The sequence below is a fragment of the Barbatula barbatula genome (assembly GCF_947034865.1).
Source record: "Barbatula barbatula genome assembly, chromosome: 20".
NCBI lineage: Eukaryota > Metazoa > Chordata > Actinopteri > Cypriniformes > Nemacheilidae > Barbatula > Barbatula barbatula.
This window is the reverse complement of record NC_136783.1, coordinates 9,099,346-9,113,710: the sequence shown is the minus strand read 5'-3', so window position 1 is coordinate 9,113,710 and position 14,365 is coordinate 9,099,346. Positions and strand designations below refer to the sequence as shown.

At 39.4% G+C, this 14,365-nt stretch overlaps 1 protein-coding gene across 1 annotated transcript in view; it reads left to right on the top strand.

Moving 5' to 3' along the window:
* The window catches only part of grin3bb (glutamate receptor, ionotropic, N-methyl-D-aspartate 3Bb), a gene marked incomplete at both ends in the record, with an annotated part of 51,172 nt that overhangs the window by 34,610 nt on the left and 2,197 nt on the right, over positions 1–14,365 (top strand). Inside the window, 5 exons of the mRNA XM_079483683.1 lie at positions 261–889; positions 3,705–4,797; positions 5,998–6,143; positions 7,675–7,790; positions 11,488–11,639. Coding sequence (XP_079339809.1) covers positions 261–889; positions 3,705–4,797; positions 5,998–6,143; positions 7,675–7,790; positions 11,488–11,639 — 2,136 coding nt within the window. The remainder of the gene's footprint in view (positions 1–260; positions 890–3,704; positions 4,798–5,997; positions 6,144–7,674; positions 7,791–11,487; positions 11,640–14,365) is intronic.

Below are 14,365 nucleotides of genomic sequence, written 5' to 3'. Positions count from 1 at the left end.
CGTGAGGTATTTTTGTTTAGAATAAATATCTTAATGGCAGGAGAAATCAGCAGATATCTCCATTTTTCTTTGTCTTTAAATGGATGCCTAAGAAGAACAATTAAAACATAAAAGATCTTATTTGTAATTATATTTTTTCAATGAAATTCTTGTCATCTTTGTGAAACATCCACAAATTTTCCAAACATTTTCACAGCAGCCATTCATCTATTCTAAATCGATGACCGTGTTGTCTTACAGTCTCTTTCTGTCTTCTTTAGAACCGCTTCCACCTGCAGATGACCACCCGTATCCCGCCGTCTGGGCTAGCGGACTTGCTTTTGTCCATTCTGCAGCACAGCGGCTGGAAGGAGAGCATGGCCGTGCTTTGCCAAGGCTGGGAGGATGCCGGTCTTCTAGACTTCTTGAAACTTCAGGGCCACTCTGGCTGGGGAGGTTCACAATGGCACCTGCGGGCGACCCTAAACCTCTCCAACAGCACACCTCACACGACTAACATATCAGAGTTCCTTTCTGAGCACTTTAATCAGGACCATCCTCCGCCCGCTTCTGTCCTGCTTTTTGGAGCCGACCCGGAGTGCGTCTCGTCCGTTCTGCGCAGCACGCATGATTTGGGGTTGACGTTGCCCACTGTGCATTGGATTATGGGATATCCCTTAAGCCCGGATGCCCTTCATTCTATCGGTCTGCCTTTAGGGCTGCTGGCCTATGGAGAGGTAGACCGCAAACCGCTGCACTTGTATATTCGTGATGCTCTGCAGCTTATCAACCGAGCTGTGACAGCGGCGACGGTGGTACGGCCTGATCTAGCACTTATTCAAAACATGGTGAACTGTTTCGACAAACCCAACAAACATGAGTTGCCTTCGTCAGGACAGTACATTGCAAGGTAAATGCATATTCTTTCAATCTACCAAACCCACTTATAAAGCTGGTTTTGTTGGTTTATTGTATTGCGATGTAAGTCGGCACAAACCAGCATGGACCAGTTTTGAAATAATGCTGGTCTTCATAGCAGGGTAGTGAATGTTTTCTTGAAAAAAGCCAATTCCTCTGATGTTCCTCCTAGAGGGCCACTGTTACAGTGTTTACAGTGTGCATTGTTTGCCTTATGTCATGTGTCATATTGTACACATCAGTGGCAGCTGTGAAATGAACTCAGAAAAGACAGCAGGCAGAAAAGACCTCTTCAATTCTTCAGCTCTTCAATTTCTTTCACAAGAGCATCTGAACCCCAAGCTAAAAAATGAAAGATTCATATATTTGAAGCAATAATATGGTCCAGAAAGCATTGTGCATTGCTATTTTATTGAGGTAGGCTATACCGGGAACAGGGTGTACATACATTTATTTACCTTCCGTTTTGCTTTTTAAAAAATAAATGGGAATGGCATACATTAATGATAAAATAGAAATATTAATAAAAACATATCAATTTAGCAAGAATAAAATGTCAGATTCACTCTATAAGAAGTTTTTCAATTTGACTTTGTAGATAGATAAAACCTTTTTGTATTCTTAATAATAATTTTCACAGATTAAACATGTGAAAAACTTCCAGATGAAGAATTGCTTTGATGTTTATCCTAAAAACACACATCAACGATTTATCGCATCCAGAATAAACGTTCGTATTTATAATAATACTGTACATGTCTGTGCACTGTGCATATTCATTCTGTATTTATAAACACATATTTAAGAAAATATACAAATTAATAAATGTTTGTATATAATTTGAATGATATACGTATATCAGTGTATTTCAATTCAATTCAACAAATACTGTTAATACGTGCAAATATTTCATAAATATATACAGTACATACACAATGTGTAAATATACAAAATAAATACCCACACTGCACAGATATAATATGTTAACACAGACCTTACGATTAATTGTGATTAATCATTGAACAGCCCTTACACACATACAAAAGACAAAAAGTAGTAGTAGTAGTAGTATACCAGAAAAATCTGTGAAAAAGCAAAAAAAATGGTTAAAAGCTTTTTGCTCGAAACCTGTAGTCAATAAATTTGGACAAATTTCAAAAGAAACAGTCTGCCAACTTTGTTGTTTTCTCTAACATCTGGACGAGACGTCCTAGTTAGCTAGCCTCATGTTTAAGGACAGCCATACGGACACTTTCTCACGCTGTGGAAAATTATTCTTGTTTGCCCAACACTGAGCCGGAATGCAGACAGGCTTTAGAGCTTTGAGCTTTATTTATGACTTCCCCTCAGTTGCCTTTCCCTGAGATCACTCTTATCAAAAGACTTGGCACTGGCCTGCCATGCAGACCCGACGCTTGGTGCGGATCACGGCAGCACGCTGCCACACACCACTATATCTCTCTGAGCAAACAGAAGTGAAAACGGGCTGTGTGGGGAGCCAGTGCCTCTCATCACAACAGGATGAGCCTGAACATCTGCCAGTCGGACTCAAATCGTGCTGAAAGAGGCGGACGGTCATGCGTGCAAAGCTGCGTACACACAAAGATCAGCAGTTCGAAAGAATCTGGGCGCTTTGTTTTAACAATTTTCATTGTCCCGTGCGATCTTAATGTAAATACATTTAAACTCATTTGTAATAGCTCGAGGTGGAATGAGAAGATGGTATTAGTTGTAATGGGCCTATTTGTGACAGCTGATGTTTCCTGTGGGTGACTTTTGTAATTACTGAGAATTCCTGCAAAATATTATTGCTCTAGTATTATAATAAACTTAGTATTTAATGCTCATATTTCATGTGCAGGTTTGGGGATTGTTATTATAATCTATTTAAAGGAATAGTTCTCTCAAATGAAATTGATATCATAATTTACTCTCTCTCATGCCAACATAGACGCGCGTACTGTATATGACTTACTTTCTTAAGCAAAACATAATTAATAATATAATAATATCCCAAAATATCATATACGGAAATCAGACTTTGGGGCATTTACTTGAGGCAATAAGCAACCAACAGGAACACCCTATTAACCACCTTTCAGCTTCCTAGCAACACACCCAGAAAACTTAAGCAACCTCAAAGTAATACTTTCTTTTAAACTTAAACTTTAGGTCAAAGCGACTTAGAGTGGATTCAAGCTATACCTTTATCAGTATGTTTGTCAACTGGGAATCAGCCTTTAATCTGCTAATACAACAGGTGCTTGCTTAGGTGGACCCCCATCTTTTGCTTCTGGGTCAGGTAAAACCTATGGAAATGGATTTAGGGTCAAATTACACGTTACTCATCTCACCACAGTTTTTCATTAACCGGCATTAGTCAAATGTCATGTCTTTTATATATATTCCAAGCTCAATGTCAAGCATTTCCTTAAGTGACCCCAGCTCTGCACCGGAGCCGCAGCCCTGCCAATTGAGTGGCTCTAATTCTCTAAAGTAGGAGGGGGTTTCACAATCAAATATATTGCTCTGTGAAAGCAACATCTGTAGTTTATGGTGTGACGAGTGCCAGAGCGTGTCAGGCAATCCCTCTCCCAGGCCTTCCCCCTCTGCCGCAGTGATATTTACTGTCTGCATTGCTGCGAGGACGGATAAAGCTGTCTTAACCTGTGGCCAATCCTGTTTCCGCCTCCTGCTTGTGTACTCCTACCTCCCACTTCTGAACATGCTGGATTCTTTGTTCCCCTTGAATTATTTTGCAGCCCTCTGTCAATCATGCGCTGACTCTTGTTCTCTCTCACCCTCAGGTTCCTCTCGAACACATCCTTTGTCGGACAGACGGGCCCTGTCCACGTTCAACAGAACCTTTCACGTGCACTCACCTCCCAGCGGGTCCACATTTGGAGCCTGCGGCGTGATGCCGTCGGTCAGCCCACGTGGGTGACGGTTGGAAGCTGGGAAGGCGGTAGGTTGGATGTAGAGGAGCAGGGACTGTGGCAGGGCTCGTCCCCTCAACACCGCACTGAGAGTCAAATGGGCAGGGAGGGCCGGAGATGGCGGGCAGGCTTTCCTGTGTCGGGGAGCCGTCTGCGTGTGGTAACATTAGTGGAACATCCATTCGTGTTTACTCGAGAGGTAGATGAAGATGGGAAATGTCCCGCTGGACAATATTGCCTCGATGCAGGCACCAATAGCTCGGAAACCCTGGACCACTTGTATTCAGAGCAAGCGCAAGGTAACAGCACCTTCTTGCCGCCGGATTACAGCAAATGTTGCTATGGATACTGTATTGACCTGCTGGAGAAGCTCGCAGAAGACATGAACTTTGAGTTTGACCTGTACATAGTTGGGGACGGGAAATATGGAGCAGTGAAAGGTGGACAGTGGACAGGGTTGGTGGGCGACTTGCTGAGCGGGGTGGCCGACATGGCCGTCACTAGTTTCAGTATTAACTCGGCTCGCAGCAAAATGATAGACTTCACCAGTCCGTTCTTTTCAACGAGTTTGGGAATACTGGTACGCAGTAAAGACACGGCCGCACCAATCGGAGCCTTCATGTGGCCGCTGCATTGGTCCATGTGGATGGGCATCTTTGTGGCTCTACATATAACAGCGCTCTTCCTCACCCTATATGAATGGAAGAGTCCCTTCGGCATGACACCTCATGGACGTAACCGCGTGAAGGTGTTCTCGTACTCATCAGCCCTCAACCTCTGCTATGCCATCCTCTTCGGACGTACCGTCTCCAGTAAAACGCCCAAGTGCTGGACTGGACGCTTTCTGATGAACCTGTGGGCCATATTTTGTTTGCTGGTTTTGTCCAGTTACACAGCAAACCTGGCTGCAGTCATGGTTGGGGAAAAAACCTTCGAAGAGCTCTCTGGAATACATGATGCCAAGGTGAGATCATAGAAGTGGTAGTTTGATTTGGAAGATGCAGTTACAATTGCTGACAGTATTGTTTTAACATTGTCTTTAAAAGGGTCATGTCATTATTTTATATGTATTTCCCAAAGGATTTCCTGTGTAGAACTTCGACTAGAACTTACTAGATCTTAGTTCAACCCTTCATCTTAAGGCTTATTCACAATGATCAAACAAATGCACACTAGGGGTGTCACAAAATACCGGTATTGGCAATATCAAGATAACATGTTATGGTTTGACACTTAATCAAACTTTTGCCTTAATATCCAGTGGTTACTATTTAAACTATCTCTCTCTGCCTCACTACACTCATTGTGAGTGTAATCCATTAGCAAAAAAGATAAAACACAAATGAACAAAATTAAGATGAATTCAAGCGTTAGATAGTAAGCATATATTGTGATAATTTAGTCATCGGAATTTCTTTGGGGCATAATAAACGTGAAGTGATAATATAATCGTAATAAATAATAAATGCCCTCAAACGGCAACACCAACAAAAACAGACTTTTTTAATAATAGATTGAAAATCTAATAACAAATCTGCAATAATTATAAATACGGGGCTAAAATTTGGGGGCACATGGGGCGGAGTCTAGGAAGTGAATTTCAAGGGGGTACAGAGATGAATGCAGAGAATTTCCATCATTTATCCACTTAATAGCCTCCATGCAGATTCCATACATAAAATAGTAGATTTTCGGCATTTAACGTTTAAAGAATATAAAATATTTCAACAGCTAGAGTCCCCCAGTGAATCTGCCATTTCCAGCACTGAATCTCTAAAATAATATATCAATATAATTATATATTATATACATATAATATACTTTAATATATTATTTTATTGTCTGCAATAAAACTATTCTAGCTTTTGTACCGCTTTGAAATCACTCTTATACTTGCTCTCGAGGTGTGGCATTGCGGCACTGCGAATATTGTTGACTCCTATATTATAAATTGCTTTTGATTTGCCTCATTTATAAGTCACTTTGGATAAAAGCATCTCCTAAATTACTTAATGTACAGAATGTTAACATCAAACACTTTCATTTCAAAGCAAAGCGTCATGACCTCTTTAAGAGAAGGCTAAGCATTAATGATTTGCAGCAATTATATGAAATGTTTGTGTGCTACTCTGTAATCTAAAATGTTGCTTGCCCTTGGCCTCAGCTCCATCACCCATCTCAGGGATTCCGATTTGGCACTGTTCGGGAAAGCAGCGCGGAGGACTACATGAAAAAGAGTTTTCCTGAGATGCACGAGTACATGAAGAAATTCAACAAGCCTACCACGCCTGATGGTGTTGCCACTCTCAAGTAAGAGATCAATTCACAAAAAACAAGAGACTAGCTAGCAGATGGTGGCAAGTGCCCGTGCACATGGTATACTGCCAAACACTACTAGCGTGGCATTAATTCTACATGTGGAGCTTTCATTTCAGCAGTGATCAATAATCCAGGAAATGCAAATCTTAAAAAATATTGCTCCTGGTGACTCCCCTAGTCGACGGCCAACAGGTGTCAATACTTCTGCCAATGAATTCGCTTTTTGAAAACTGTGTCATTAAAATGAGCTGTGGGCCTGAAGAATTGTCTCTTGCCGTACTTTTTTAAGATTCCCCACAGTGCTGCCTGCCGAGAGGGGCCTTTTGTTATTTCCTCCCAGCTGCGTTGCCACAGTCTGTCACACATACCAAATTGTGAAGTGCATGTTTTTGTTTGTTTATTTATATTTGTATTTATTTTGGGCCATGACAGAGAGCAAGAAAAAGAGAGAGGCAGAGAAAGACGGTAAAACATTTCTGTGTGTTGTTTATCAAAGTCTAATTAGGAGGCTTTTTCCATAAAAGCAAACTATGCAAACGACTTTCAGACTTCTAACCTCGCATTACCTCAAGGCAGAGATGAATCGAGAAGAACATCAGAAATATGAAGAATATGTAAGGCGCCGCATCTCATTTCCTTCAATAATTGTCTAGTAAAGGTTTGATTCTGTACGACAGAAGGTAAAATCAAGCTTGAAATCATACGGTAGGAAGTCACACTTGCTTCCGTTTATATTTCTGCATGTATCATTTAAAATGTAATTGGACGAAGGACTTAAAAGTGACTCTCTCTTTCAAAAGAGTCGAAGCTCCGTGAAAAATTCCAATTGGCTGAAAACATTTAAATCCTTTTTTTTAAGAAGAAGATCAGAGGTATCAGTGACCACATGTCCAACACGAACAAAGCGGCAAAGCGAATTCATTTCTAGACACTTGACTTTCAAATGTGTGCTGCACACTTGCTATTTTTGCCCTGAGATGGTGTTTATATGCAGCTGTGTATGCAGCCCGGATTCCAAGAGCTTCCGACTTCAGAAGTCTCATGAATTGGACCGCTGATGGTAAAACAGCAATAATCTTTTTGATGAAAGAGATTAGGAGTAAACTGACTGAATATATGTGTAAACAAGTGGTTTCTTACCAGCCACGACCTGTACTTGCTAAACTTTAGGGGCATTTTACCTAATAATCTTAATTTACTCACTCTCGAGTTGTCCCAAACCTATAAAAATGTCTTTGTTCTGATAAACACATAGAAAGATATTTGGACGAATGCTTGTAACCAAACAGTTCTTGGCCACCATTGACTACCATAGTAGGAAAAATGACAACGGTAGTTAAAAGTGCCCCAGAACTGTTTTCTTTCCTACATTCTTCTTTTGTGATCAACAGAACATTTTTGATCTCCATTTGCACACCATCAGACTTCTGAAAACCGCACCGTGCATGTTGAATGAGACAGATTGTATTGTGCCTGTTTGTCTGTGCAGATTTGTAACCCCTCCTCTTTTTCTGTTGTGAAGGACAGATCCGCCTCAGCTTGATGCGTTTATCATGGACAAAGCCCTGCTGGACTACGAGGTGTCGATTGATGCCGACTGCAAGATGCTAACGGTCGGTAAACCCTTCGCTATTGAAGGTAAGACACATTTACAGCTTATGGAGTGGCTAGTCACAAGACATTTAGAGGGATAGTTCACCCACAAATGAAGATTCTGTCATCATTTACTCATTTCAAACCTTTATGACGTTTTTTCTTCTGTAGAACACAAAAGAAGATATTCTGAAGAATGGTAACTGAAAAGCAGCGGCACCCATTCACTTCTATTGCATGGACACACAACCAATGCAAGTCAATGGGTAACGCTGTTGTGTGGTTACCAACATTCTTCAAAATATATTTTTGTGTTCTGCAGAAGGTGAGTAAATGATGAGCGAATTTCATTTTTGGTTGAACAATCCCTTTAAGGCTCATGTGGTTTACAAACAAAATCTCCTTTGGAGAGAAATGCTAATAGATAGACCAACTCAGTCATATTTGCTGGCAGAGTTTGTTCGTGTACCTTTAAGGACATATTTGTAAACAAGAGGTAGATCTGTCAGAATTTGATGGGATTATGCGTTGGATATGACCAAAATCGTGTCACATTCACTGACCCGGCTTGAGTGACTAAAGGACAGTTACAATTGTTTACGAAATATCCCAACTATATTTCTATATATTCCAACTATATTATTGACAAATCCACAGCTGACAAGCAGAACTCAAGCTGGCCTTGCTGCGATCTCTCCTGCTGTCATGCATTTTAGCAGTAGAGGCCAATTTAAATGCAAGTCTGGCCTGTTTTCCTGAGCTGCCAGATGTTTCCTTAAGGCAAGAGGGAAACCTTTGCTGGAGGAAAGAGGAGTTCAGCAAAATTGGATGAAATAATTGTGTTTCAGTGTATGGTTTCTTCATTTCCAGACGTGACCCTCAGCTGGGCGTCAGGGCTAATTGAGCTCACGCCCTCCTATTCTCTGTGTTAATTACCATATGCCTGTTGTTTCATTTCTCATGTCCATTCATTCCCCCTCAGCGTGTTCTGCTCCTCGGTGTCGTGACATGTGTCAGCGCAGGACAATATCCTGCATGTTTATATAGATTAATAAGCACCCTCTCATGCGTCTGCTGTAATTGATCAGACAGGTCTTGTGCTTTTATTATGCCCACAAACTGTGCACAATGCTTTTCAATATCAAATTGCTCTATACTTAAAAAAATGCTGGGTTATTTTTAACCCACTGTTGGGTCAAAAAGGTACTAACACAACCGTTGGGTTATAAATTAACGGCATGCTGGGTTGTTTCAACCCAAAATGTTTAGGTTTGTGCCTGTAGACCCAACGCTGCATGGGCAGCACGTTTTTTAAAAAGGCAGAACGTCAGTGAGGATTTTGAGACGTTGATGATGTCCTTAGTATATAAAAATTAGAGATGAATACATCACAGACTTTTTGGGAATCAGCATTTTTAGATGTATTGTGGCCATTCCAATCTAGTGTATGTTGAATTTCAACAAAATCATAAAGTCATCCAACAGCAATGTGAAAGACTGACAGCATGACACATGAAAACTGTGATAAAAATCAAGGTTAACACATTAATACAATAACTTTTGAACTTTTTTGCACATTTAAAATTCTTTTGGGCACTTCTGATCGAATGTAAAACACACCATTGATGTGTTTTTTTCCTGTAAGGAAATTGTAATGTAAATGTAAGAAAAACACAATCTTCTTCAAGAGGCGACTGAAGTGAAGTATAGAGGTACTAACTTTGGTCGTTCAGCTTTTTCTGTAAGAGCATCTGTTGGCTGGAACCGCCCAACCAATTAATATAAGACAATGTCCTACTTTTGCACAATTTAAGCTTAACTTAAAACTATGGTTAAAAATGAGCCAAGTTCGGTCATTGAATATTGTTTTTATTGTGTTTTTGGTATGGCTTTGATGACTATATTTTTACATATATTTTATACTGGATTTATTAGCTTTATATGATAACGTCCAATTATAATGTATTTGTTTATCTGGTGTATTTGGTGTTATATGAGCTTTTATTACTGAAGGATGCACGTAATAGCTGTAATTTGTATTAGAATTCCTGCCCAGGGACTGCAGATGAACTTGATCCTATAGCTTATTCTGGGGCAGTCATTGACTGTCCATTGTCCCTGATAAATAGATAAAAAATGATTGAAAATATGTAATTTATAACTAGAAATAGGCAGAACCTTTCAAGGATTCTTAACAATAATTAAAGAAAAATTGATAAAAAAAATGTCTCTCAAAATAATTTCTTTGAGATTTTAAAGTATTTTAAATGTAAATTTGTGACATGGACCATGTTAACGCCTTTGTAGAAAAGGTCAGATTTCCTTTTCCATTGAAGCACAAAGAATGCTTTTTAAAACGTTCTCAAATCACTCTGGGATAATATGGATCATCAGGTTTTGCAACTTCTGGAGTTCAAGCTCAAGTGTTGCCGTCATTAAAACAACAGGGAGGCAAAGCATATACAAAGACATTTGAAACTTTGCTGAATTTGTTATACTAATAATATAATTAATCATTTAAAAATAATAGAAAAGGCAAAAAATAAGCATTTTCAGTCATGGTCTCTATTGGACTTTTGGCCTGAATCTGTTTTGTATGTATGCCATATTGTATCAATGTACTGACGGGCATCTGTCATTACATCTGTGTGTGTGTGTGTGCGTGTGTGTGTGCGCGAGTGCATTTTGTGTTCTTGTTGCAGCTTGGCAGTGATGAAATGCGTAGATGTCAACAATTGAATACCAGTGATCTGTCAGCCAGTTAGGGGCCAGCGGGGGCTGTTGAGTGACAGATTTACTGCAGAGAGCTTGAGGAAAAACAGCCCACTGATGGCTCCTAATATTATATTTGCTCTTTATATTTATACTCTATATTTCATATTTCCCTATATTTTGGCCAGGCAATAATCTTTTCATTTCAGCTGGACGGATCGACTAATTCAGTAATTGGGGATTCAGTATAATCAGACATTTCCTACTCCTCTCTGTGTTCATTATCACATGCCTGTCATCTCATTTCTAATGTCAATTCATCTCCCACATGTGTGTTGATTGAATGAGATTCGTGACGTGACTTATCAGTGATAGGACTCAAACGCCCCGCCCACATCGTAACTCACCTGTGAGGTATTCCAGAGAGACACGCCTCCTTCTGTCACAAGTCACGACATCATTCAAATCTCTGCGTTTTTGTCCTTGCTTTTACATTTTTGGCCGTGTTCTGCCATCACAATCTATTCTTGTCCCAGGTTGATTTTTTCTAGTCCTATATGATATCATTTTATTTTTTAAATCGAATCTCAGTGTTTCATTGGCTATATCAAAGGGATGCAATGAAATGCAAGATCAGCATAACGGCAATGAAGATTTTAAGAGAAGTGCGGGGTCAAAAGTTTAGGTGTAGAGTACAGAACAAACTTTTGGGTTACGATAAAATTCTGGGTTGCCATGCAAAACCGTCTGAGAGCCACCGATTCAAGAACAGCATATTTCAGGCGCCATTTATTGACTTAACTTGTATTGTCAAAACATGAAATATGAGGACATTTCCTATTGGTCATGCATTTCTTTCATACGCCATTATTACAGCTCAGTGGGCACACAATGATGCTGATCTATATGTATAACACAAGTAACTTTATGGACAGCCTATTTAATGAAGCATTAGCTGTTTGTATATGCGATGCTTGTGTCTGGATGACTGAGCGACTAGATTTATAACAGGCTGATTTTTTGTCCTCAGGTTATGGTATCGGACTGCCTCAAAACTCACCACTCACCTCCAATATATCAGAGTTCATCAGCCGCTACAAGTCTGACGGCTACATGGACATGTTGCACGATAAGTGGTACAAAGTGGTGCCGTGCGGGAAGAGAGTCTTTGCTGTAACAGAGGTGAGCAGGATTTACGCGACATGACAACCTGTGCCGAGCCGTATCCAGTGTGGACAAAATGTACAATTATAATGCGTTCTAATGCATTTCTAATGTCTTTTGTCGTGTCGTGTCATGTCACGCTGGTCACGTCCAGTGTATATTATCAAGTGAAAAATCAATAATGGTATGTAGTGATAAAACAGAATTTCCTTGTGTATCTTTTTTATAATTATTCAAACACCAGATTAAATATTAATGAATTGATGAATATTAAGTAGCTTAATTCTTGTTGTTTCAATCCTTTTGAGCAGATTAGAAGCATGTAATGCATGCATGGTTTGCAGTTTCACATCTCATACATATGAGGTATAAGATCGAAAAACTGTGTGGGTTTGTGATTTCATCAAGACGAATGAAGTATGTTATGCACACACACTTCAGTCTTAAAATTTAATACATTTTATTTAAAACTACTTACATTATACCATAGATCATTGATATTTTAGAAAGAGCAGAAATTCTGTCATACCCTCGTGTAATTTCAAACCTGTTTGACTATCTTCTTTTGTGTCCTGCATAAGAAAGACAGTATTTTAAAGAAGATATTTTGACCAAGCAACATTGGCCCCCATTGACTTCCATAGTATAAACACAAAACCACAGAGACATTTCTCTAAATATCTTCTCTTGTGAAAATGAAAAGAACAAGGTTTTCAATTAAATAAATATCCAGAAATGTGCATGGAAAGTTTCTGTATGTGTTCCCACGTGTGCCGCTGCCATCACAGATGTAAATTATAAATATTGACCTTCATTATGGTGGTGCACATATACCCAAATCTCCAGACTGACTAGATGGCATTACTCTGTAATTCATAACTAAATGTTTTATCCAATCAAGCAAAGCTCTTGGGGCGGAGCTTACGACGCCATCCTTTCATATATCTTATTAATACAATTACGGCAATGAAACTATCGCTGTCATTCTGTGTAATAGAGATCTCAGATGTTGATCACATCCACAGAGCCTCTTTGAGTCTGCCAGGCTGATGTAAGTGCCGTTTGCTTTACCCCTGAGAGAAGGAAGGCTTCGATTCTTTGTACATATTGATCTGGCTCAGTACCTTCACTAACTTATTATCTCTGCTGCTGTCAGAGTTGTGTTGGATCTGAAAAATCCCTCAGAAGATTCCTGAGTAAATGACACTTTTGGAGCATGCTGATAGGCTGGCGGCTGCGTGCATGAGGCTTTTTGACATCCGTCTAAGCAATGATGATTTTTTGAGGCCAAACTATCCCCTTTCTCTCCCGACACAGATTTTTATAGAGCTAACCCAACTTGCAGCGGGGCATGTTTTTCCGTCTCTTCTTAATTTCAGGGGGAAAATTACCATTGCCTGGGCAGAAAAGATTATTCCTCATTTCCATTTCAAATCTGTGGTGCTCTTGTGGCATCACATGAGGATGAGAACATGAGGACAATGCGTTGTGGGATGCTTAAAGCCGTCGCTAGAAATACCGGGTACTGAATCAACCCAACAACTAAACATATTGTCTCGGTGGTTAAAGCTAATAGAAAGTGTTATTTCCCAGAATGCCGTGTTTTTGACCAGAATTAGAAAATTCGCAATGAATCTGTTTGTTTTAAGAATTTGCAAGCGCTCTCTTGCAGATCAAAATCCTCTGCCTCTTTCACTCACTCATCGCCTGCGATCAAAACAAACGGATGAAAATTTAAAAAAGGCTCATTTATATCATTTCTTTTAACCTCAAAAAATCACTGCCTTGGTTGACAGACTCCCTGTGAAAAAGTTAACAGTCCAGTTCATTAAAGGTTAATATCACATTAAAGTGTGTTATCTGTGTGCCTCCAGCCACACCAAGAGGAATTGCATAAATATTACATTTTCAAAAAGGTTTCCCAAACTTGCAAAAAGTCTCATGGTCTGTATAGTAACTTACACTATTGATTTTTTAACCAGTTTTATTTACAGTTTTGAGGGGAAATCCAATGAAAAACATTTAGTTGTAAGCTTTGATATAGTATTTATTTAGTAGTTATTAAAGTTTTGCATTTTGACTACAAGGAATCTGTATTTATGATGTAGTGTAAGAACAAAAGATTTTGTATACAATGGATGTCAATGGGTCCAATGGAAGTCAGTGGGGGTCGGTGTTGTTCGGTCACCAACATTCTTCAAAATATCTTCTTTTGTGTTCCGCAGAATGAAGTCATTTTCATTTTGGATGAACTATCCCTTTACATCTTATTAAATAGAATGAAGTCATTCATAAAACTGCTCTTCTGTCTAAATAAACATCCTTTTAAGAATTAGATCCATCAAATTCTCCATTAAAATTTACACCAGAGACAGTTTAATCTTACGTGACTGATGAAATTTCAGGGCAGGATTGTACTGCCCTCTTGTGTGCAAGTATTGTCAGTCCTGATGTGTTTAAACCTGGAGAAAGCAGATTGTGTATTTTTCCATTCTACTCAATGAGAATTACAAGAGGTGGGCACAGGCCTCAGATCAAAAGAACACAGGACCCTCAAAGTGAGCTATAACATCATAACATCGCACAAACACAGCTATGTGTTGAAAGCGCCACAGAGTTTGCTCTTCTCTTACAGATGGCTTATAGGCGTCCTTGCATATTAAACAGGGTTAGGAGAAAGTCTTAATTCATTTACCTTTAACTATATTGCTTTAATGACTCACATTATGACTCACACTGGAGTT